Genomic DNA, 23,646 nt, shown 5'->3' with positions numbered 1-23,646 from the left:
GATGACAGTGGTTCGAGAAGGCCGGGAAAAGGCTGAAGGTCTCCGGTACCGCGGGGCCGGTGGAACATACCGCTACGCGACAAGTTGCGGTGACATGCCGACGGCGGGGGTAAGCACCGAGGAGATGCCCAATCAGGATGGGCGGATTGTCCCCAAAGGCAAAATGCACAGCGTCTCATTGAAGCAGAGCAAAACGGGCAGACACCGAAACTCCGAGTCCAACAGAGGTCGAACCCACCCGGTGTGGACCGTCAGGGAAAAGATGGCGGCGGCGGCGGAGGGTTTGTTGAATTGAGAGCGAGTCCAGGTCCTTCTGTTCTCCTCTACTGCTCGGACCCTTCTCCTTTTTTCCCTCCTTCTTCCCCCCCTTTCTGACAAACCACAATATTTGATCTCGCCTGTGTTTTCGCTGCGGGTTTTGATTGTGTGGGAAGTCGCTGTTGTTTCTCCGGTTCTTGCTGCTTTACGCGCGCAAATATCACCCTCGGCTCTTCAACAGCCTACTCTTTTTTTGTGTCTTGCTTTTTTTTGCCCCTCTGAAAAAGTACAACAAATCAACACAAACCCTTCGTCATAAGCCCAGCTCTGCGCGCGCAGAGGCAAAAAGCAAACACCCTCACTTTCTCTTCGCGCGAGAACGAAACTCGGATCAAGACAAGCCGCCCTAAGCGAAGACGATGGACTCCGTTTTGCGCCAGTCCAAGGCCATGTGCCCCTTCATGAAGAAGGCCACCGCCGCCGGCCTCCGCGCCATGACGACGGCTGCCCGCCCCGCCGCCTCGCCGTGCGGTGGCACCATCTCCAAGCTGCAGACCCTCGCCCGTCGCTGCCCCGTCATGGGCAAGGCTATGGCTGTCCAGTCGGCTCGCATTGGCCATGCCGGCATTCCCGGTGTTGCTGGCCGGGCCATGTCGACTGTCTCTGCCCACGGAAAGACGAGCAAGGCAAAGATTCACACGAGCGGTGCTCAGGAGGCGCAGGCTGTCGAGGGCGCCATTTTCAATGGCCGCGAGAAGGGTAAGGATTGATTCGCACTCTGGAGGAGTTACACGTGGCGAAGAACTGGCGCTGACATGGCATTTCCTGGTATCCAGTCCCGCTTCCTCCTAGAATCCCAACCAAAGCGCAAGCCGCTGCTAACCCCTTGACTGCTGCCCGCACCGCCGCGCCGGTGACGCACAATGGCACCAAGTTCGATTACGAGGGCTTCTACAACAATGAGCTTGAGAAGAAGCACAAGGACAAGTCGTATCGCTACTTCAACAACATCAACCGTCTCGCAAAGGAGTTTCCCCGCGCCCACATGTCAACGAGGGAGGAAAAGGTTACTGTCTGGTGCGCCAACGACTACCTCGGCATGGGCCGCAACCCCCACGTTTTGAAGGCGATGCACGAGACCTTGGACGAGTACGGTGCTGGCGCCGGTGGTACGAGAAATATTTCCGGACACAACAGGCACGCGGTGGAATTGGAGGCAACGATCGCCAAGCTGCACGCTCAGGAAGCAGCGCTGGTCTTCAGCTCGTGCTACGTGGCCAACGATGCCACGCTCGCGACGTTGGGGAGCAAGATGCCAGACTGTGTCATCTTGTCAGACAGCCTGAACCACGCCTCGATGATCCAGGGTATCCGCCACTCTGGGACCAAGAAGGTCATCTTTAAGCACAACGACGTAAAGGATCTGGAGGAGAAGCTCGCGGCGCTGCCGCTGCACGTCCCCAAGATCATCGCCTTTGAGTCCGTCTACAGCATGTGCGGATCCATTGGCCCCATTGAGGAGATTTGCGACCTGGCTGAGAAGTACGGCGCCATTACTTTCCTCGACGAGGTGCACGCGGTGGGCATGTACGGCCCACACGGCGCCGGTGTAGCGGAGCACCTCGACTTTGAGGCGCACGCGCAGGGCAAGCCTCGCGGCACCATTATGGAGCGTATTGACATCATCACCGGTACTCTGGGTAAGGCTTACGGTTGCGTTGGCGGGTACATCGCCGGCAGCGCCAAGCTGGTCGACACAGTGCGCTCTCTTGCGCCCGGGTTCATCTTTACCACCTCTTTGCCACCTGCTGTCATGGCTGGTGCTCGGGCGGCGATTGAGTATCAGATGAACTACAACGGCGACCGCCGTTTGCAACAACTACACACCCGGGCTGTCAAGGAGGCCCTCGGGGAGAGAGACATCCCTGTGATTCCCAACCCGAGCCACATCATCCCCATCCTGGTCGGCAACGCCGAGCTGGCCAAGCAGGCGAGTGACAAGCTCCTGCAGGACCACCAGATCTACGTCCAGAGCATCAACTACCCCACCGTTCCTGTCGGTCAGGAGCGTCTGCGGATTACGCCCACCCCCGGCCACACCAAGGAGTATCGCGACCACCTCGTCGGGGCCATCCAGACGATCTGGGAGGAGCTCGGCATCAAGCGGACGAGCGAGTGGGCTGCCGAGGGGGGGTTCATCGGGGTTGGGGAGCCGAACGCGGCGGCCGAGGAGCCGCTGTGGACGGACGAGCAGCTTGGTATTGCCGAGGCAGCGAGGACGATTGAGCAGGAGGCCAAGGCGACGACGACTCGGGGTGGGCTGACGGAGCGGTTGCTGGAAAGGGAGATGGAGGGGTTGCAGACGGCGAGCGCAGCTGCTTAAATCTTGGGATTTACGCAAGTTGGTCCGTCCTGTTGATGTGTGACCTTGATCGTTTTGTGTGTGTGTGTATACACGAAATTTCAAAACTTCTCTTCTTGTCCTAAACACCACCGTTTGCTCTTGGGGGGCTCACCGGACCGGATATAAACCATTGAAACACGTTCTTTTTGAGCGAAAAGCGACGTGTGGTGGTTTTGTTGTTGTTGTTGTTGTTGTTATCGTCGTCGTCTTGGTCTTATAAGCGGGGGACAATCTCTTGCCCTACTGGCTTGCATATTGTGTCTTTTTGCTTCGTCACTCTTTCGATTGGTCTTTTCCTCCTAAGGGGAGTTACGTTAGGCGAGAGGCTTACCTTGGCTGCTATCTACCTATCCGATACATACCTTACTATGAAATGGGTAGGAGGAGGAAAGCAGTGGTTTTAACTTATAAATATGACGAATGATGGGGAAATTTATCCCTGTCTTTGTTGGCTGGCTACATGCCTGGCTGTTTACATTACTTTTGATGGTTCCTTTTTCGAATGTATGAGTGAGTTGAATGTGATAATATTTCTCTGTGTAAATTTCCAAAAAGAAACGAGTGCTGTCTGGTTGATGAGTTTTGGAGTAAAGCAGGCCATGTCAACGGGAGGAAAGATAGGGTGGTACCATGAACTTGATACTATGCAGAAAGAGAGGTGTGGTAAGCAATATACCGGAATGTAGTACGTGCGGGAAGCCCTCGCCTCTTCCTAACTGGTGTTGGGGGAGGGACCCTTTGACGGGTGCACCCGGGGATTCCGGATACTACGAGATGGGGCTTGTGTAGGTGGTAAGAGGGATGGATCTTTTCGCCGAGGGGGGGTTGGGAGGCGAGTGTATGGGAATGTTATGTTCTGAATGGTCAAGACAGTAGCCACGTCTGGGAGGAGTTCGCGTATTCGCTTTTATGTTTGCTTCAAAGTTCACGTATTCGGTTTGAACGCTTGATGATGAGCTCTCTACGTGGGCTTGCTTGGTAGCTAAATAACCCAACTCCAGTGTGTGGGGTTCATTTGATGTAGGTTTGTTTGTTTTTGTCATCTAGTTCTAGTCTGGGAAGCTTTACCACCCGGTGTAGTAGAGTGGGATTTCGGTTGCCAATTTTGTCGACGAAGGATTTTAAGATGGTGCATTATCTCGATAGATACCCGCCGAGGATCGCCCTCGCGCGTGTGGCCCATCCAAATTTATTTGTCAGACGGGGGGGAACACGACATGGACAGGTGGGTGGATGGATGCTACCTGATAGGGAGTGGTCTGGCTGGTCTGACTGGATGAGATATGGAAGCTGATACTGACCTCTGGATGGGTAGATGTTAAGAGAACTATGAAGAGAGGCTGGTGTTGTTGTTGTGCTTCTTCTTCTTCTTCTTCTTGTTGGTGTTGTTGTCCCGAGCTTCTGATGGTGGTTCAAAAGGCACGGTAACATCCCCAGCGGTCTCGGCCTTTCTTTTTCGCGGCACGCACGAGGATCACACAGCGAACCAAAGTTGGTGATGTTGTGGTAGGGCAAGGCAAGCAAGCTGCAAGGTGTCTGAGCTGTGCCCGTAGATCGTTGGCGGGTTGGGCGAGGTGGGCGAGGCGGACGTCGAGCCGTGTAACTGTGCAAGTCGTTGATAAGACCAACACAGGCAGAGCAGCTGCATGCAAAGAGAAAGAATTGCTGAGTGAGATGCTCAAAACGAAGGCAGCCGGTGCCAAGCCTTGGGCGGGATCTTTCTCAAACGGCACAGCTCTTGTTAGCTGCTGCTTATGCTTCAAGCCACTGCCGCCCGCCCGCCTTTTAGTGCTCTTAGCTCTGAGGATAACGCCCTCCTTCGAATATGCGCCAGTAATGTGCTTGAGGAGGATCACGCCTTTGTTCCGTGAGTGGTGCTTCGGATCTGGGCCCGCTCGCCCGCTTCAGCCGCTGGTCGTTGTGGGAGGGAGACTGACCAACCAACGGCGACAAAAAGAGGGTGGGATATGTACGAACGGAGTCGGAGGACTTTGGATGAGTGCTCACACCGACGGAATTTCCCGACTCCTACCCAGATCTTCGTACACTTTGTAGTTTAATGAAACGTTGGGGGCTTCTTGTCTTTATTCTCGAAGACTTGTGGCATACTGTGATCCTTTGCCGAGGGCACCGAGGGAACCGGCAGATTCTGTTTCTGGTTGTTGAAGAAGATGTTCGTCGGTGAACCCTTTTGATTCAGGCTAGTCGAAGGATGGGACCGGGCGAGACATGGAGAGGGCAGTGACATTCTAGGCATCCTTCGATTAGACGAGAGAAGTTTTGTGTACGACCTCACACTGGACGAGCCATCAGATAAGTGAGTAGTGGGTGGGGAAGAGGGCGTTTGAGTTTCGGGGGAGAGATGTCTTGGCTGCCTCGAGAAGGGTGGCCAGAGAGAAGGATGACGACAGCAAGGCGGTTGGTTCTTTTGGAGCTGTAGGATAGTGAAAGAGAGGAAGCACCTCTAGGAAGCAAAGTGCGAGAACTGGGCGAGATGTACAGCCTGATCTTATAGGAAGGATGGGTTGTTACTCGCGTCCCACGAACACAGCATTGCATATGTTCCAGTCTTACGTCCGCGTCCCAAAGTCACCTTCGTCCCTCCCACCTGTTAGTTACCCACCCCGTTTGCTCGGGTCCCCCTCCTCATCGTCCTCTTGCTGCTCGATCATTGGCATCTTTTTCTCAATCGACTGATCATCCTCAGATTTGGAACCATATCATCAGTCAGTATCAAGCGAGGTTTCTCCGACACAGCACACCCCTTTGTCACTTCTTTTTTTGGCGGTTGGCGTTATTCTTCTTTTCTGGGGAAAGGGAAGGCCGCATCTTCCTTCTTTATCACCACGTTCTTCAGCGGCGGGGGAGAGCGGGAGAGAGCTTCTTTCTCGTCAACGGTTTTAAGACACCACACGCCCCTCCAAATCGGTTCCCGATTGCATTTGCATAGCATTCAAATCTTATCCCCGGATTCCATCAAACCTATACGTTCAACGCGACCTGCTCTTTTGGAGGACAGCCTTCCACTTACACCAACCCAACCCCGTGTTTCCGTCTCCGTGTCAAGGCCTCCTGGGCTCCGTCCCCGCTTCTTGTACCTCTTGATCTCCCTTCCGATCTTTTGGCTTCCGGCCCCGGGGGCATTCCCAGGAAAACAACGCAGCAGCAGAGCGCGGCAGCTCAACTTGCCGATCGCGGAACCTTGTTCTGCGGTGGGCGAGTTCTGTCACCGAGCCTGCGGAGCGGCAAGCAAGCGGCCGTGGCTGGCCCTGCTGTGACCGCCTCGTACTCTGCTCCCTTTGGCAGCACGACATTAAGGGAGCAGATAGACGGGAACAAGAGAGGAAGAAGTACGCTTCTCTTGAGGAAAGGAAGAGAGGGAGAAGGTGCCGGTGCCCGAACTCTCGTGCCAGGCCGCCATGGAGTCTGTAGAGGATAGCGGCGGTGATGGCTCCTCCAAGAAGCCTACCAAGGGCCCGAGGGCATGCGGGACCTGTGCGCTTGCAAAATGCAAGTGTGAGCCTGGTTCTGGCCCGTTGGGAAAGTGTGAACGGTATGTTTGTCGATCTGTTTTAATTAATATTTTCTTGCTTTTTTTTTTGTCTTTCATCTTGGGCACTGTTCTGGTTCCACGGCCGGCTGTCTTTCCCAGACATCTTTTTTTCTGACACCTCTCATTCTTCTTCACCGCCGCGCTTTGCCATATACCAAAGTCCAGACCGGGCACGGGTGCGGGCAGCAAAATCGGGCGGTTGAGATCGATGGACGAGATCAGGCTGTCTGCTGTGTTGCTGCTGTCATCACCTTAAGCATATTTCACTTCATGCTCATCTCCGCTGTCAATGCCGATCTCAGTCCGGTAGATCTTGATCTCACATTCTGTGCGTCAACTGACTCACCACCGCTTCACCGCTATACAGATGCGAACGTCTCAAGAAGAAATGCACCAAACAGATTCCGGCTCCGCCTCGCCGACGGCGAAAGGACCGCAAGTTAACCCGCGTGGCCGAACTTGAAAGACGTCTCGAGGCCCTCACAGAGCAGATAGCGGCCGGAGGCGGTCGTGCCGGTGCCGGAGGGAGCTCAGGAAAGTCTGAAACACCAGGCAGCGCCAGCACCGGTGAAGGGCTCGAGAACCACCATCACTCCTCTCTTGGAGGCTCTGAACTTGATGGCCAGCAACCCCTCCCAGCCATCTCACCAGACTATCATCACAGCACCAGCAGTGGCCCCAAGATCTCTGTCACGAACCACCATTTCACGCAAGCACCATGGAACAGCGAGCCATTCGAGGCCCTCTTGCCACCGAGCGAGCTCAAGTTTTCACCTATTCTTAGCAACCACCAAACACCTCAGTATGGTCATCATCATCATCATCAACACCAGCATCACCCTCAGCACCAGCAAACCCTGGGCGGCCTGGCCGTATCAGCGGCAGGTTCTGTCATGCCAGACGCCATGATGACCTCTGCCTCTCCGCCTTCTCACCCCTCGCCAATGACATCCTCCAATGCTTCAGACTCGATCTGGCCTGAAGGCCAAGAAGCCGAAGATTTGCTTCAGGAGTACCGCTCCCACATGCAGCATCTCTACCCCTTTGCTCTAGTCCCACCAAACTTGAGTGCCCATCAAATGAAGGAACAACGCCCCTTTTTCTGGAAAGGGGTCATGGTTGAAGCGTGCCATCACGATGGAAGGAGACAAATGGCACTGGGGGACCAGCTGCTGAGAGACATCAGCGTGGCAGCCTTTCAGCAGAGCAGCCAAAAGGGCCAGCCGTCGCTGGGGGCGGGGCTGGACTTGCTTCAGGGGGCGCAGGTGCTGCTGGCGTGGTATCATTACAATTTGGTGGCGGCCAAGACGACGAACCTGCTGTTTTTGATTCGGAGCTTTACGGCGAGTTTGAAGTTTGAGGTTTTGGATGCTCAAGAGCAGAAGAATGCCATTGCGGGTCTGGGAGGGCAGCCTAGGTCGGAGGAGGCATTGGAGAGAATGAGGGCGTTTGCGGGGACGTATTATTTGGTTACTGTGTAAGTTGTTTTTTTTCTTTGGCAAGTCTTTGTTGTTGGATGAAGACTGACAAAGATCAAAGAGCCTTCACCACAAGTCACTGCCCGGACCAGCTCATGCCCTCGCCGTATCTGATGAGGTGCTGCAAGGTGCTGATTACGGAAAAGAGCTCGCCTGATGATGAGCTAGTGGTTCATTTGGTCAGGGTGCAGCGGGTGTCTCAGCACATTTCGATGAACCTGGCCAACTGGTACAAGAAGCCTTTGAAGGAGCGCAGGCCGTGGAATCAGGTGGTGGAAAACCTGAGGCTGTTTCTGCATGGGGAGAAGAAGAAGGTGCCGAAGCGGATCATGGAGAATTGTAAGTTTCCGTCTGCTCCCTTCGCACGAGGCAATGCTTGCTAACCGGTTCAACAGTCTCGATGAAGGGCCACTTTATAGTCGCTGAACTCCTCATCTACGAAGGCTTTTTGAAAACCAGCGGCAGCATAGGCGGCTCATCAGTCACTGCATCCTCCCTGCCAGAAGACGAAGACCCCAGCTTCAAGACATCCCCCTCCAACGGTCTCGGAAACGACACGCCCTCTTCGCATTCGAGCAACAGCCGCCCTGCCTCTGTCATCCCCCTGCAGGACCGCCTCGACATCCTTATGAAATGCGTCCGCCTGGTCAAGGAGTACATGCACGCCCGCACGGCATCGGATCAGTCTGACTATCCCAGGTTCATTTCCATGTCCTCGTTTGATCTCACCTATGTGTTTGTCAGGATGCTCAAGCTCATGACTTTGTCACTGCCAGGGTGGGACGTGAGGACAGTACGAAGAGAATTTGATGGGTACTTGGAGAGACATATCAAGGACATGGAGCACACTGCCGGACGGAGGAAGAAGAGGAGCAGGACGATGACGGGGGCGAGCAACTACAACAGTCCGAGTGATGTTTACAGGACGCCTCAGGGGGTGGTGGGTGGTGGGGGGAGTGGGATGGGGGGGTCGCAGCAAGGGCAGGAGAGGGAGAGGGAGGATCCGTTTGCGCAGTTGGCAAGGAAGATTAGAGAGTTGAAGAAGGCTTTTGTGAGTTTTCCTTTTCTTTCTCTTTTCGGTTCAGTGATGGCTAACGGGATAATCTACACAGGATCAAGATCTGCAGGATGGACAGTCGACGGCGCAACTTGCGGAAACGACGGCGCAGCTGGCGGAGCTGTATGAGAAGGCGCCGATGACGCTGGCGGATGCGACGGCGACGCTGGTGCAGGAGATAAGTCAGGATCTGGGGACGGATAGCTGGGATGGGGGGGCGATGGATTATGATTGGAACCCGGGGATGTGGGGAGGGGATTTTGGGTTTGAGATGGATGGGTTTTGGAGTTGAGAGGCCGGTCTTGTGAGAGATGGTCAAGAATAGAACGAACGGAGCGGTAGTAGTGTATTGATATGACAGGGGAAAGTTAATGAGGTGTGACGATAGTGGGGGAGGATATTTGGCTTTGTGTGTGTGTGAGCGGGATTTTGCGGAAGGGGGAGTTCGGTTATCTGTTTCGTATTTATTTGTTTGCAAATGTATATGTCGGGGGGTAGAGAGAGGGAAGAGTCTTACGACGGTGTGAGGAGTTCTATAAGAAAAGATGAAGAAAAATTCTATCAGGGATGAAGGTAGCCTGAGAAGCCGAACTGTTCATTGTGAGGATTGATTGGCCAATGGTTGCGGTGTAAAGAGGCATGAATGACATGATGTTGATCTGAGGTTAGATTATCAAGTGGCGATCATTCACCATGTCCACCCTCACGGAAGCTGTCATGGCTGTCAGACAAGCTTCAATGTGGGGTGGCCGACAGCGGGGGGACATGACATTTGCAAATAGCGGACCCCACAGACTAGCTGGAGCAGTTGCCGGTGACGCTGCCTCTGCCCCTCCCCCGCGATTTACCGCAGCTGCTTGGTAGCTAGGAAAAAAAAGTTCCGAGAGAGAGTGCCCCTCCTTTTTTTTTCTTCATTGTGTATGAGCTGAGCTTTTATCATCTTTTTGAGCCTCATTCTCATATCGTCTTATTTCTCATTATCAATCTTTAGAAGTGAGAAGAAGAGAAAGACACCAACCGCCAAAATGTCCAGCTACGATAAATATGTCGTATGTTCTCCCCTCCCCACTCTCTCATTCCTGCCATGACATGATGTACTAACGCAAACTTTCAAGACCCCCCTCAGCACCCGCTACGCCTCCCAAGAGATGATGACCATCTTCTCTGCCCGGGAGCGCGCGTCAACCTGGCGCCAGCTCTGGGTTTGGCTTGCCGAGGCGGAGAGGGAGCTGGGCTTGCCGATCCCCGAGGATGCGATCCAGGAGATGAGGGAAAATGTGAGGGTGAGCGATGAGGCGTTTGACAAGGCGAGGGAGTATGAGGCCAAGTTTAGGCACGATGTGATGGCGCATGTGCATGCTTATGGTGAGGTGAGTAACTCGAGAGGGGAAGGGGGAGGGGAAAAGGGGGATGATGTTAATGGGGGGACGTATAGGATGCGCCAAAGGCTGCTGGACATATCCATTTGGGGGCTACGAGTTGTTATGGTGAGTTTTGATTTTTGCTCTTTCGGTTGGGGGTGAATGTGGTTGGGGAGATGGAATAGTTTTGGAGGACTGGCAATGAGAAGAAGAGTGAAAAAGGGAACTAACATCAACAGTGACCGACAATGCCGATCTCATCTTCCAGAAGAAGGCTTTGGACCTCATTCTTCCCAAGCTCGCCAAGGTTATCCAGAACTTGCAGGTGTTTGCCCTCAAGTACAAGGACTTGCCTACCCTCGGTTTCACTCACTACCAGCCTGTCAGTATTCTCTGAAGGGATCAAAACTGGGCTGTAACTGATACCACAAACAGGCCCAGCTCATCACCGTTGGCAAGCGTGCTGCCCAGTGGATCCAGGAGCTGATGATGGACCTCGAGGACATCGAGACTGTCCGTGACAGACTTCAGTTCCGTGGCGCCCAGGGCACCACCGGTTCCCAGGCTACCTTCTTGGAGCTCTTCGAGGGCAACGCCGACAAGATTGTCCAACTCAACGAGATCCTCTGCAAGAAGGCTGGCTTCCCTTCTGCCTACCCCATCTCCACCCAAACCTACACCCGCAAGGTCGATCTCAGAGTCGCCAACGCTGTCTGCGCTCTTGGTGCTACTGCTCAGCGCATCTGCTCCGACATCAGACATTTGGCCAACCTGAAGGAGATGGAGGAGCCTTTTGAGAAGAGCCAGATTGGCAGCTCCGCCATGGCTTACAAGAGAAACCCCATGAGATCGGAGCGTATCACTGCTCTTGGCCGCAAGCTGGCCCGTCTGCCTGCCGACTTTACTGCCACTTTTGAGACTCAGTGGTTTGAGAGAACTCTTGATGACAGCGCCATCCGCCGCATGGATATCCCAGAGATGGTATGTTTTGGGTTCGGTGCATCTTGGTTACCATGGCTAACTTTGACAGTTCCTCCTTGCCGACTCCATCCTCCTAGCATTGGACAATGTTACCAACGGCATTGTCCTCTACCCAAGCGTCATCCGCTCCCGCATCGACCAGGAGCTTCCCTTCATGGCCACCGAGTCCATCCTCATGAAGCTCGCCACCCACGGTGTTTCCAGACAGGAGGCCCACGAGGAGGTCCGTGTCCTCTCCCACCAGGCTTCCGATGTCGTCAAGCAGCAGGGCGGCCGCAACGACCTTCTCGAGCGCATCAAGAAGACCGAGTTCTTCCGTCCCGTCTGGGGCGACATCGACAGCCTTGTCGACCCCAAGCTGTTTATCGGCAACTGCCCCAAGATTGTCGAGGATTACTGCAACGGCGAGGTCGCCGCCAAGTTGGCCAACTACAAGGAGTCGCTGGATAAGGCTTCTACTGCTCAGCTTTCTATTTAGAGGATCTGTCTGGATTTGGGGTCTGGACAAATGTGTATCATAAACTTTGCGGGTAATAAAATGGGTAGGCAAAATGAATTAAAACTTATTATAAGCACCGTGTCTTTAGCCAGTATAAGTAGGGCTATTTCGCTTGATACATCTACCTCCTCATCGGGGCCGATCCCGTAGGCCCGGCAAGGACGAACAACGTCTCAAGTCTCAAACGCAGCTCAGGCTGGAGAAGGAAGAGAGGGAGAAGCGGGTCGAGCTGGTATTACCGGCGTTGGAGCCGGAGTGGAAGCCTTGGCCGCTGGAGCAGAGGTATATCTGGGTTAACTGGGAAAGGGGCATCATCTCCGTCGGGGACGACAAGCGCGCGTTTGAGCGGGCGGTGTTGCCGTATGAGAGTTTTGTGCAGAAGTTGAAGTTTAAGTGGGACAAGACATTCCTCGGGGGGCAGAGGCTTGCTAATCTCGACGAGCTTTCATATTATTCGGGAGGTGGATGACTATCGGAAGTTTTGGGGGGAATTCGAGATGAAGTTTCATGTTATTTCGGCGGAGGATGAGTATTGGAGGTTTGGGACGGAGGTTGAGACGGGATTGGGAATGAGGTTTCCTCCTGCGTATGCGGGGAAGATTTTGACGGTATTTGATAAGATTCGGAAGGATACGGACCTGTGTCGGGTTTTGAAGGGGAGGGGGAAGACGCTGGGGTTGGAGAAGGTGATGGAGGATCGGAACCTGCGGGTGCAGATCTGGGAAATACGGTCAATTGCGAGTTCCCAGTCGGATGAGGCCACACACAAGGAACAGGATTGAGGAAGGGACTGTCGTCAACAGACAAAGGGCTTTGCCCACAGCTTCTTGTCGTTCATAGCGGCTTTCAACGGTAGTGAGGGTTTTGAGGACTTTTGTTTACAACGTAAAATAAACAACCATGTCAGCCAGTTTGCCTATACAATTCCCTTCGAAAACAATACCTCAGTCTTCATCTCAACAACACACATACTTTACTCCAAACACAATCAACTTTTGCCAACCCTCGTTTCTTTTTGTTCTAAATCCATTCCCTATCATAACCCCCCTAACAACCCCATCACCACCCAAACCACCCACCCCATCATCACCCCCTTATTCACCCCCCTCCTGCCAACTCCCCCATTAGCGGACCTCACGCCATCATCACCCCCATTCTCTTCACTCAACATCTCCCCCCCAGCAGTAACAGTAACCCCCACAAACCCAAACCTATCCCCCTCCGTCCACGTATAACTATAAGTCGAATATTCCCCTTCCCACCCCCTATCCCCCGTATACCACGCGCTCCCCACATGCGTCAAATTACAAACCGCCTCTGTCGTCCCACCCAAACTACACCGATTAACCACACTCTGCCCCTTTTCCCATCCCCTCGAACCAGTAAACATGAATGTTGAGGGGCCCTGGGTGATGGTAATCGGTTGGCCTGTGCCGTTCCTGTCACCAAAATTTGGGCGCCACCATGGTGTTGGGAGGGATGAAAGGGGTGAGGTGAGGGTTTTGGCCCAGGGGGGTGGGTTGGTTCCAAAGGGGGGGCGGTGCCGGCCGGGGAAGGATTGGGTTTTGGTTACGATGTAGGTTGTTAAGTTGAGGAGCGAGTCGGTGGCGATTACACGGCCGGGGATGGCGTGCGGGGTGGGGGTGTAGGGCTGGGGAAGTCGTCGTGGGCGCGGTCGTTGAGGTAGAAGAGGGAGATGATTTTGGTGACGGTTGGGGTTGGGGGCTGTAGGGGTCGGAGGGGTGGTGGTTTGGGCGGTGGTTAGGGGGAGGAGGAGGAGGAGAGCTGTGAGGAGGAGGAGGAGGAGGGATGGTGAGGAGGGCAACATTTTGGTTGGATGGTTCGGTGGTGGGTTATACTGCTGGCATGATGCTTTGTGAGTTGAGTTTCATGGTCAAAGCTACAAGATCATGGCGTGAGTAAATGCCTGCAAAAGGAGGACTAGAGAAGAAGAATGAGATTAGGGTCTTTCACTTTCAAAAGCCTCACATGAACAAACAAGACCTGGTCGACATGACGCGGCCGTCCACGTACAGACGTCCCGGCAGTTTGCTTTCTTTCTACGAGATGCGTATACTCGGGGAAGACTTTAGCCGCCAGAAAATCCCAGGAACCTCGACCACAGAAGTCAAGAGGTTTTCTTCTATCAGCCGTCCCGTTCCCCGCGTTGCATGTTCATGCAGCTCTGATGTCCGGAGCGCTGTTATAGACGGTTTTTATGATTCCATGATGAGACCTATTCTTCGCTCTTTCTCATCACATTTTCTACCTCTATCGCCCTTTCCCTCTTGTTGTATAGCTTTTTTCACCTTCCGCCTTTTCATATTCCAGCACTTGAGTGCTTGGCTGATCATTTCTTATGTCTGGAGTATTTCCTCCTTTTCCAGAGATACAGGTGGACCTGGGGCACGTGAAGAGCTTCGCTGCTGCCTTCTGTGGGCAACCACAGTCAAGGTATCTTGGTCCATCCTGTGTCCTTACACTCTTTGCCTTGCAACAATCAACAGCCCTCTCTTTTCAAACCGATACAACAGCCAAAAGAAAAAGGGGTAGAAACCAGGAGAAGAACGCGAACAACCCGAAGAAACTGGGGAGACCGAAGAAACACCAACCGGAGCCAGAATTCCATTACTTTTTCTCGCCTCCCCGCCGAACTCTGCGCTCAGATCTGGCGTCTGACCATCCAGCCTCGCACCGTTTACTTCGAAGTCTGCGGCAAGTTCTGGTCTCGTCGTCCAGCCCCTCCAAGCCCCTATCGACGCGAACCCCCCGCCGATGCAACTCCGTATCTCACTCACCCTCTTCACCCCAAATCCGACCCCTCTGGTCTTGCAAGTGTGCCGCGAGTCCCGCGGGGAGCTGATGAGGGCCGGCTATACAGCGGCTGGCTCTGAACTCGCCCCCGTTAACCAGTTCGAAGGAGATACTGGGCAGCGCCGCTATGTGTGGATCAATTGGGAGATCGACACCCTCGACACCAGGGAGTTGAGGTGGAACAGTGGTTTTGATTGCGAATTTCCCAGTTATGCCTCCTTCGCACCCCTTGTGAAGCATCTCAAGTTTTCAATACCAGGCGGTCCAATGTGCGCAGCTGAAATCAAATACCTTTGGAAACTAAGTGCTTTCGAGAAGGTGAAAACGATCTGCACCACCTGCTATGAAGCGAGTGAGTTTAGGTTGGCGCCTGCGTGCTACGATCCCTTATGGCCTTGCGGCGCCGAAAATGCGGTGGTATGCCATACCACGTGGCCCCCGAAACAGTGGGGGAAAGTTGAGGAAATTAGCCTGCTGGATTTGAGAGCCAAGGGGTACCGCATGCCTGATATCAATGACGTGAACATGGAGACAACGATAAGGGCATCAAAGAGTGGTGGGAGTAATGGTTGATGAGGACTGGGCGCCGTGAAGTCCTGGTCGTATTCCAGACAGAGGGAAACAGGTGGATAGCCAGGTAGTCGCTACTGTAAGGGATCAAATGATAAGCAAGACATTAGTGTCGTATCGTGAACAGAGGGGCACCTAGGCACTCGAAAACATCGCCCCTACATTCACCAAGGATATTATTACACCACCTACACACCTGTAAACCACAATGGAACACCCATCACCAAACCCCACCACCACCACCACCACCACCACCACCACCTTCCACCTGTTTCCCCATCTTCCCTTCGAACTCGGTGCCGAGATCTGGCGTTTTACCGCCTCCCCTCGCACAGTGGAAGTCCGCATCACAAACAAAAACAACCCCGACGCCCAACCCAACAGCGAAGACCCCTGACCGTGGTACCCAGCCCTCATCACCGGCCTGACCCCCATCCCGGCCCCCCTTCACACCTGCAGCGAAACCCGCAATGCCCTCACTCGGGGGTCACACCCCGTGTATCAGGGAGAGTTTTCGGCATGTCTCCCTCGTGAAACAGAGAGTCCCGGACAGGTGCACGGTTGGGGCCGTCACGTGGATTACGATCGGTATATGTGGGTAAGCTGGGAGCTTGACAGCTTCTCAATAGACAAATCTGACCTCAAGAGATTCATCCCCTATCGTCTGCGGTTCAAGACGCTGAGGTTGACATTTGGCTGGGAGGACGATGCTGAGGGGCGGGGCTTGAACACCAGCCAACGTACGGGTACATACTTACGCCATATGCGCAGGTATTTCCACAACTTGAGGGAGGTTTACGTCGCTTGCGAGGGGGCCAGGCGGGGAACGGAACTTGCTTGGGGATTTATGCCGAGAATGGCGGCGATAGAGTTAGATGGGATAGGTGGGATGAGTGGCTGGATCAGTGGCGGGGGGAGAGGAGGAGGACTTATCCAGGTAAGATTATCAAGACTGGCCGTTCGTGCCGTTGGAGACCACGGAGACTTTGATAGTAGTGTATATCCCATGATGTCATGGGCCGCCTATGGAATATTGACAAGGCGACAGGCAGCGAAGGCAGCTGCCTAAAAGATAGAATGGAACTCTCTGCCATTCCAACCCAAACCCACCCGTACTCACCCTTCATCACCACACATACGCAGTGGGATAGCGATCTAAAATGACAACAGAATCAGCTGCCAACCTCCAAACCTTTCATCATTTCCCCCTTCTTCCTTTCGAAATCCGTTTGGAGATATGGGAACTCACCGCCTTCCCCCGCAGACTGCGCGCCCTCCGTGCCTCCAAGACCTACGACACAGCCGTCGGCCCACCCCCGATTCCAGCACCGCTGCACACCTGCAGCGAGGCACGAAGCTTCTTAACCTCTTGTCACCCCCCCGTGTATCACAAAATGTACCTGGATTGCACCCCCCACGACGATAGTCAAGAATCCTCCTCGCACAGAAAATACACCTGGGCTAACTGGGAGCTTGACACATTGGTTTTGGAAGACTCACTGCACACGGTCGTTGTTGATCATATTGCCACGATGTTGATGCCGAGGCGGCTGGCGGTTCCCTGCTTGAAGGGATATGTCTCGAACTTCTTGTTTGAGCTTATTGACAAGCTGAAAAGTGTCAAGGAGGTTGAACTTTTGCTGGACGACGTCGACTCTCCTTTTGATAGGTCCTCCTGGGAGGCAGGCTGGCACGGCCCTGCCATGGAGTGTGATTTTGGGCACATTGAGACCTTTTGGCTCGTGCATGATGGCGGCAGGAGACGGTGGGCCAAGTGGGATGAATGGCGCGCCGAAAAGAGATGGGAGTTTGATGAAGACGATTTGGATGAGGCGTTGGTGGAGACTTTCAAGGAGCTCCGCATGACGATACCCGGGTGGAAGCCCTTTGGTCGTCCTGCCCGGGACATAGATGCGGACATTCGGTTCACCTGACTTTATTCGGAGGGACTCTTACGAGCAGCACTCCTCCTGGTGATAGGCCAGTGAGTTAAATAGGCCGGAAGTGGCTTTTTAGAGTTATCCGGTGGCGGCCTCGTACCATGGAGAACACGAGGAACAAGCTTCACGATTTCAGGTACGATATCTGCTTATCAGGAGGATCTGAATTCCCCGCCCACGTCATCTCGCTTGAAGCTGGCAACACACTCCCCCTTCCGAAACGAAATCCTCACGACCGGCCCCGGCGCCGCCCACCAAAAATCCCCCATCGAATACTGCTTCTCCAGCGAAGACACCACCTGGCCGTGCCCATGCTCAGAATCAACACACACCACCACCACCCTCCCGACCAAATACGCCGGTCGGTACATCTGGAAAACCGCCGAGTCGTCCCCCACCCGGACAGCGGTATCACGCTTTCGGATATCTGCGACTTCCAAACGACACTGGCGCCCAACACATCCATCCCGCAGTGGCCGAGAAAGGTCTTCTTCTTCTGGACGGTGAGCCAGGGATCCTTTTCCCCGCAAGATCCTGCCGCGGACCCCCAAGTTCTTGCTGTGGTAAAGGAGAACACGCCATTTGTATATCCTCGTGGGGAGCTGTGGTCGTGTAGTAGTGCCATCACTGCTCTCGCTGCTCTCTCAATGATCTCGCTGCTCTCAATGCTCTCCCTGCGCTGCCCTGGACGGCATGGTAAGGAGAGAAGGACGAGAACTAAAAAGGATGAAAGGCCACAGAGAGGGGATCCCCATGTCGGCGAGAATTTTGCTGGGTCTTGTCGAGATATAAAAACTGCTAGGTACACCAGTCTATAAGAGAAGTTGAACCGACATTATCAAACTCAGCCCTTCCTGATCGGCTGCAGTCCAAAGATCTCGTCTGGTGATACTGTCCTTTCCCCTGCCGCTCCATCACTCGGAACCACTTCTCCAAACAAGAACGCGTTCTTTTCCCGGCTGGGGTTGTGCTTCTTCTTTCCACTGCCGCTCAGAGGCCTACTCGGCGGCGGCCGAGCAGCTGATATTGTAGTGTCTGGCTCCAACATCCACGCAAAAGAGGACTGAGCCAAGGTTGACCGTGTAGGTATCGGTCCTTTCGGGCGCTCCTTAGGGGTCGGGCTAGTTGCAGGGGTCTGTCCAACAGAAGTCGACGGTTCTGGGTTGGGGACGGGGGCTGGGGCTGGTGGCGGTGGTGTTTGTTTTCTTTCTGGTGGATCAGTGTCCATCTTGTCAACCATTTCCTCCGCAACAGGTTCAGCATGTGGCTCCTCCGGCACCGACGACAGCTGCTTGCTTCTATCCGATGAAGCCGGCGACGAGAGTGAACTTCTGGCTTCTTCAACGGCGGATGATGTCATAACCACCGGTGTGGTATCCAACGCAACCGTCGGCGATCTGATTTCGGGGAGGGTAGAAATGCTCAATGTTGCCAGCGTCGGAGGTTCTTCCTCTGGCAAATCCAGCGTGGAATCCTCCAAGCAGGCCTTCACGTACTGGATCTTGGCCGTGGCAAGTTCCACTGTCTCGAGCTGTTTCTGCTTGTCGCCCTCAAAGTCAGAGGCCACCAGCTGTTTGAGGTTCGTGATTGACTCTTCCAACATGGTTGCTAACTGACGATTCCTCTGCTCCCAAATGGAAACAGCCAGAGTGTTTCCAGGAAACAGTGATCTGTTGATTCTGGGCGAACTTCGAGACTCTTGAAAGCCTTGCATGTTGCGACGTATTTCCCCAACAGCATCACGGACAGCATCGTTAAGTCCGAGTTTTTCACTTTTCTCAATGACATTTTTGGCAGCACCGCGCAGGATAGCCTCCACCCCACCCGGTTGCTGCAAGAGTTTTGTTGTGGAAGATAACGGTGACCTGGCACCGAGAGTTCTTTGTCGGAGTGAACCAAAGCCTGAAAATGATGGGGTGGATGACCGTGCAGGGGTCGAGGTTGCTGTTGATGCCACTGATGCTGCCGCAGGCAGTCTACCGCTGTATTTGGCGATTAGTGCGACACCGCCCGCGGCATCAAAGTGTTTCTGCAAATATAAAGCATCGTCGACAAAGGTGTGAGGGCCGTGCGGTGGTGGAGGGGCTGGATATTTCAGAAGCAGCTGGAGTGCCACCGAGTAATCAGCTTCGAGGACTGATATAGGGTATGGTTAGCTATGACAATGCCACGCGTGTTTGAAAGGTTGACATACGCGTCCATCTGATCCTGAGAAGCATAGCTACGCATATGAGATCTATCATCTCCAAGTTGGGATCAAAGGCAAAGATGGCATCCCATAATATCATGGTTTGTTCAAAGGGAAACTCCCTTCCAAAAAGGAGGCGTATCCATCGTCTACAAGGTAGGCTGGTCAATGGGGTCACTGTCCGAGATTTCTATGTGAGGAATAGAAACACTTACATCAAGAATATTTGCGGCAGAACTTCAATGTCTCGCAAATGGTTCGCAAGCTCCTCATCAATTTTGAGCAAGGCAACTTCATGGATGTATTTGCTTTTTTCGACGATTGTGTTTTGCTCAACCTCGTAAAAAGTGCCAGCACGGTCCATAACCTTGGAGAACAAGGCAAAGGAGTCATGCTCGACCTGAGAAGCGTCCAACAATTCCACTATCGTAGGATCGAGAGTATCAACCGTTGAAGACTGCTTGCCGTCCACCGAGTCCTGCGCAACGACATAGACAATTGGCGCAAGTAACTCGTGCATTCCCTGACGGTACCCGCCAGCGGAAGGGTTGAGTTTGCAGTAGAGGAACAGGATATCCAGAATCATGGTCTGAATGACCTCCTGGTGATAGAATGGATCATCGGGAAGCCGCGAGACATCTTGCTGGATCTCGGCGCGGATGGCTTCATCTTTGCGCACAGTGATCCAAGGAGAGTCGGGATTGTCTGCAAGGGGATCGAAGGATAGGGCGGCTAGTTGTTCGGGATGCCTGATAAATTTGAGATGCTGTTCGCACAGGGTATTATATGAGTCTCGAAGTTGGCGCAAAAGTTGAGGCCATTCTTCAGCGGGAGCGTGCGGGAATAGCAGGAAGCCCTTCCAACAGAGAGAGCGTAGACCAGCTACGCATGGACTCTCTGGACCGTTGAATTTGATGGCCCGTTGGAGGTCAGATATCCTGGTCCCATGCTTGAATGTCTCCTCCCACCTCAATCTGTGGTTAGTTATGTGTTAGTGATAAATGGACTCGAGACTCGAGAGGGGGAGAGTGGGTCTTACTTTGTTTCGCCTGGTGACCTCATAATGCACGCTCAACATGCTCTTCAAGCCTCCCAACGTCCGTCTACTTGTTTTTTGGACGTCTTTTGAAATGGCTTCAATGGCAAGGCTCTTTTATATGTATCATAAAACTCGTGAGCTATTCATCATGTGTAGGAAACAAGGGTAATGATCCTGGTGGTGAGCACAAGGAACGTTGTCAGTGGTAGCTGAATGTGGGGCACATTTCCCAGCCAATCATGTGGCGCATGGCATGGATATCAGCCCCCTGTTCCCAAGCCTCCTGTCTGGACGTCGCCGCATCGTTGGCCATCCAATTCGTGAACTCTGAACCTGTTGCAGAGATAACTCCAGGCTGCCCAACCAAGAGACTCGAAGAGCCTCATCTTGAGAAGATATCACGATAAAGCCGTGAGTCATCAATTTCTCCCACCATCTGTTGTTTAAGCTTTCGAGATACCAGGGTCCAGAGAGGGACCTTGCAGCGATCCTGTCAGTGAGCCCCACCTCGCCAATCTTCGAGCCTCTTCTAACCCTGTCCTTCGAAGTGACGTCCAACAGCCACCCCAACGACAACTACCTTACTCTTTGGATTTTGTATGAAGAAACCACATAAGGATAAACTTTGATAATGTCGGCCGATCTTTTTGCGGCTTTCGCAGACACGCCATCAAGCACAGCACCTCAGCAGCAACAGACAAAACCAGCTCAGGACTCCCTCTCCTTTTTGGACTTCGCTTCACCGGCTCCTCAACTGCAAACGCAAGCTCAAATTAGCCAGCAATCCGCACCATGGCCGCCTATTCAGCAGCTGGCACCGACACAAGGAAGCTCTTTTGCGTCAGCTCAGTTCGGTCATCCTCAGACCAATAACAGCAATGTCTGGGGTGATTTGGGTGGATCGGGGGGCTTCCAACGCCAGAGTACGACAACACAAGCGCCTCCAAAAACATCCACACCAGTACAAGATGACCAGGAGGATGAAGATGACTGGGGGGACTTTGAGGCTGCAACGAAGCCAGCCGATCCGCCGCAGCCTCCGGCTCCACTGACAAATATCACCAGCCCACCATCTAGAACCCGTGTCACCAGGGCATCGACCATGGACTTGATGGGCAATCAACTGTTCAACCTTGAACTGGAGGACTCGCATAAACCGAAGAGAAACCCGGACCCTGATGTGCTCTTTGATGCCGATTTTGAAGCGGAGAATGGGGACATCAATGAGGATGACTTTGGTGATTTTGAGGCTGTGCCTGCCCCTGTAACAGAGCCCACCACAAAACCTGTAGACGACTTGCTTGGGCTAGACGTGGACCCGGCCCCATCATCTAAGAAAGCACCTCCGGGGTTGTCTCTTTCCAACGCGGCTTTCCATGGGAGTCCTTCAGCTTACCCGAAGGCACCAAAGTCACCCTACGGATCATCTTTTCATGACCGCAAGCCCGATCTTGTGAAGGAACTTCAAGTAAAACCGCCCACAGGAGTACGCAACATCCAGGAAGCGAATCAAGCTTCGCCATCTCCTATTACAGCATGGCCTGAGGTTGGTGACGGCTTTGGCAACAAGTGGGAGGAGTTCAAAGACATCCCAGATACCACCACAAAACCCGCCATCAAAACAGCTTCACAGCCCAAAATCAAGACAACCTCGAAATCCAAGCCAGCCCCAGCCCCAACGACAAATTCAGAGTGGGAATGGCAAGATTGGGGAGCAACAGAAGAAAAGGCCCCTCAACATAGCAATCCACCGGCACAACCAACGCCATCACACGAACCTCGCGGTCCTCCCCCGACCAACATTCCTCCACCCTCGGTTCTTCTCTCACTTTGTCCTCAACTACTCGATCTTGCCACAACGACCCTTCTCAAACCTCTCCTTACTCTATCAACCACCTCCCCAGGCTACCAACGGATCATCGGCTCCGCCCAGACCCTCTCTTTCATTAAAGGTTACCTAGCTTTAGCCACGGTCGTGTCAAGATTAATAGCAGGTCGGAAGCAGCGTTGGCACAGGGACAAGTTCCTATCACAAAGCATGACCATCTCTGCTGCGGTTGCAGGCGGGAAACCAGGCATGAAACTGGCCGGTATAGATAAGACTCAGTCTATCCGTGAAGAGCAAGAAGTAGCCGAGGTCATCGAGGTTTGGAAGAAGCAAGTCGGTAGGCTACGGGGCGTTGTCGCGGCAATGAACAGTGCTCATCATGAGAACCTCAAGATTCCCGAGCTTGCTACAAACATGGCTGTCACCGCGGCAAAGAATGTACCAACCGCCCCAAAAGCATGCGTTGTCTGCGGACTGAAGCGAGATGAACGGGTCGCCAAGGTGGACTATGAAGTCGAAGACAGTTTCGGTGAGTGGTGGATCGAGTTCTGGGGGCATAGGCAGTGTGCCAACTTCTGGGTGGAGCACGAGAAGGAGCTGCGGCAGAGGTAACTCATTTTACCTATGCTCAAACTGTTACTATCTATACACCGAATTTGATGAATTTTACAAGTTGCTTCTGGCCTTACCGACAATGTCAAAGCTGAAGATCACGAAATGCTTTTGCACACCCGCCCTGCAGTTGCCTGCCGTGAAAGCTGAAGTGTTGGCACCACCATTTACCAAACAGCTGAGAAAAGGGTTGGAATGGAGGCTCCAGCCGCACTGCTCTCGGGATCGTCATGTTTCGGACAATTTCAGGTGTGCATGAACGCCTGCGACCCCTACTTCCTCCCTTTCATCCCATCTACCGGGGACATATCACCGGATTGCATAGGGTTAGGGTTATATGAGCCACTTGCACATCTCACAAGCGTGCCTCGGCTCCCCGCCATTGTTCGGATCTCAAACTCCCCTCGACTCTCCACGGAGAAGCGATTCCAGACTTGTTTCTCAGATTCTCCAGAGAAAAGTGCTGTCAAACCTTCAAAACTATCTTGCAGAATTAAAACTCCCCGTTTCATCACAGCTTCACTACCGCAAGCCACAAAAGGACAAAATCTTCCGGCACGGGACTGGTCCCGACAAGACACACCCACACCACCCAACACCACCTCATACAACAGCGAACCTTCAAGAAACGAGGGAGGGCGGGGCACTCGGCTTCGGCTCTGGTTTTTCTTACAGGTCATATATACTGCATATACCCAATATATGTACACACACAACATAGCAGAGCACAACCACTGAACAACGGGATAGACGAGAGAACCTGCATAAACTGCGTGCATATTACAGCACATACAGCACACATATACATGCGCACGCAATAACTTACACAACTCGACACAACACCGCTAATTCAAGATTGCCTCACATTTTGCAGTGGCAAAATCTGAATTATCCATCACCGCTATTCTTCGGCTCTGAAGACTTCGAAAACGTCACCCATTCAATATCACAGGGCATACCCGGATCTCAGCAAACCACAGCCGACAACACCCATCCAGTCAGTCCAGTCCAGTCTTAGTACTATACCCGAGAACCTTTCAGACCAAAAAGTACTACCTAAAGTA

At 53.4% G+C, this 23,646-nt stretch overlaps 8 protein-coding genes across 8 annotated transcripts; 5 read left to right on the top strand and 3 right to left on the bottom strand.

Annotated features, from left to right (window-relative positions):
- The first annotated feature begins 197 nt into the window (after positions 1–197).
- HEM1 (mitochondrial 5-aminolevulinate synthase) lies at positions 198–3,142 on the top strand. Its single transcript, XM_062949882.1, has 2 exons — positions 198–1,017; positions 1,095–3,142. Exons 1-2 carry the CDS (start codon positions 678–680, stop codon positions 2,639–2,641), a joined length of 1,887 nt encoding a protein of 628 aa, XP_062796074.1. The 5' UTR covers positions 198–677; the 3' UTR covers positions 2,642–3,142.
- Positions 3,143–3,882: 740 nt separating this feature from the next.
- On the top strand, positions 3,883–9,042 carry QC764_702210 (uncharacterized protein; the record flags this gene model as incomplete). The annotated part of the gene is made up of 7 exons (XM_062949883.1): positions 3,883–4,269; positions 4,356–5,272; positions 5,370–6,215; positions 6,583–7,692; positions 7,755–8,032; positions 8,089–8,744; positions 8,806–9,042. The coding sequence occupies exons 3-7, from the start codon at positions 6,082–6,084 to the stop codon at positions 9,040–9,042; spliced, it is 2,415 nt and encodes an 804-aa protein (XP_062796073.1). The 5' UTR covers positions 3,883–4,269; positions 4,356–5,272; positions 5,370–6,081.
- Positions 9,043–9,775: 733 nt separating this feature from the next.
- ADE13 (adenylosuccinase ade13) lies at positions 9,776–12,502 on the top strand (the record flags this gene model as incomplete). The annotated part of the gene is made up of 5 exons (XM_062949884.1): positions 9,776–9,799; positions 9,866–10,237; positions 10,380–10,493; positions 10,547–11,092; positions 11,142–12,502. The coding sequence occupies 5 exons, from the start codon at positions 9,776–9,778 to the stop codon at positions 11,568–11,570; spliced, it is 1,485 nt and encodes a 494-aa protein (XP_062796072.1). The 3' UTR covers positions 11,571–12,502.
- A 125-nt stretch (positions 12,503–12,627) lies between these two features.
- Positions 12,628–13,419, bottom strand: QC764_702224 (uncharacterized protein; the record flags this gene model as incomplete). Its single annotated transcript, XM_062949885.1, has 1 exon — positions 12,628–13,419. The coding sequence occupies one exon, from the start codon at positions 13,417–13,419 to the stop codon at positions 12,628–12,630; it is 792 nt and encodes a 263-aa protein (XP_062796071.1).
- Positions 13,420–13,864: 445 nt separating this feature from the next.
- Positions 13,865–16,723, bottom strand: QC764_702228 (uncharacterized protein; the record flags this gene model as incomplete). Its single annotated transcript, XM_062949887.1, is given in 5 exon segments — positions 13,865–15,171; positions 15,193–15,221; positions 15,237–16,130; positions 16,225–16,314; positions 16,483–16,723. The coding sequence occupies 3 exon segments, from the start codon at positions 16,721–16,723 to the stop codon at positions 16,102–16,104; spliced, it is 360 nt and encodes a 119-aa protein (XP_062796069.1). The 3' UTR covers positions 13,865–15,171; positions 15,193–15,221; positions 15,237–16,101.
- QC764_702225 (uncharacterized protein) lies at positions 14,367–14,978 on the top strand (the record flags this gene model as incomplete). The annotated part of the gene is made up of 1 exon (XM_062949886.1): positions 14,367–14,978. The coding sequence occupies one exon, from the start codon at positions 14,367–14,369 to the stop codon at positions 14,976–14,978; it is 612 nt and encodes a 203-aa protein (XP_062796070.1).
- Positions 16,724–17,759: 1,036 nt separating the features above from the next.
- QC764_702230 (uncharacterized protein) lies at positions 17,760–22,587 on the bottom strand (the record flags this gene model as incomplete). Its single annotated transcript, XM_062949888.1, has 4 exons — positions 20,143–22,587; positions 19,319–20,077; positions 19,110–19,252; positions 17,760–19,051 (listed from the first exon to the last, which is right to left on the bottom strand). The coding sequence occupies exons 1-4, from the start codon at positions 20,163–20,165 to the stop codon at positions 17,760–17,762; spliced, it is 2,217 nt and encodes a 738-aa protein (XP_062796067.1). The 5' UTR covers positions 20,166–22,587.
- On the top strand, positions 20,774–22,582 carry QC764_702240 (uncharacterized protein; the record flags this gene model as incomplete). The annotated part of the gene is made up of 1 exon (XM_062949889.1): positions 20,774–22,582. One exon carries the CDS (start codon positions 20,774–20,776, stop codon positions 22,580–22,582), a length of 1,809 nt encoding a protein of 602 aa, XP_062796068.1.
- Positions 22,588–23,646: the final 1,059 nt, after the last annotated feature.

Source organism: Podospora pseudoanserina, assembly GCF_035222485.1.
Source record: "Podospora pseudoanserina strain CBS 124.78 chromosome 7 map unlocalized CBS124.78p_7.2, whole genome shotgun sequence".
Classification (NCBI taxonomy): domain Eukaryota; kingdom Fungi; phylum Ascomycota; class Sordariomycetes; order Sordariales; family Podosporaceae; genus Podospora; species Podospora pseudoanserina.
The sequence above is the reverse complement of the archived record's forward strand: the minus strand, read 5'-3'. Positions and strand labels throughout refer to the sequence as shown.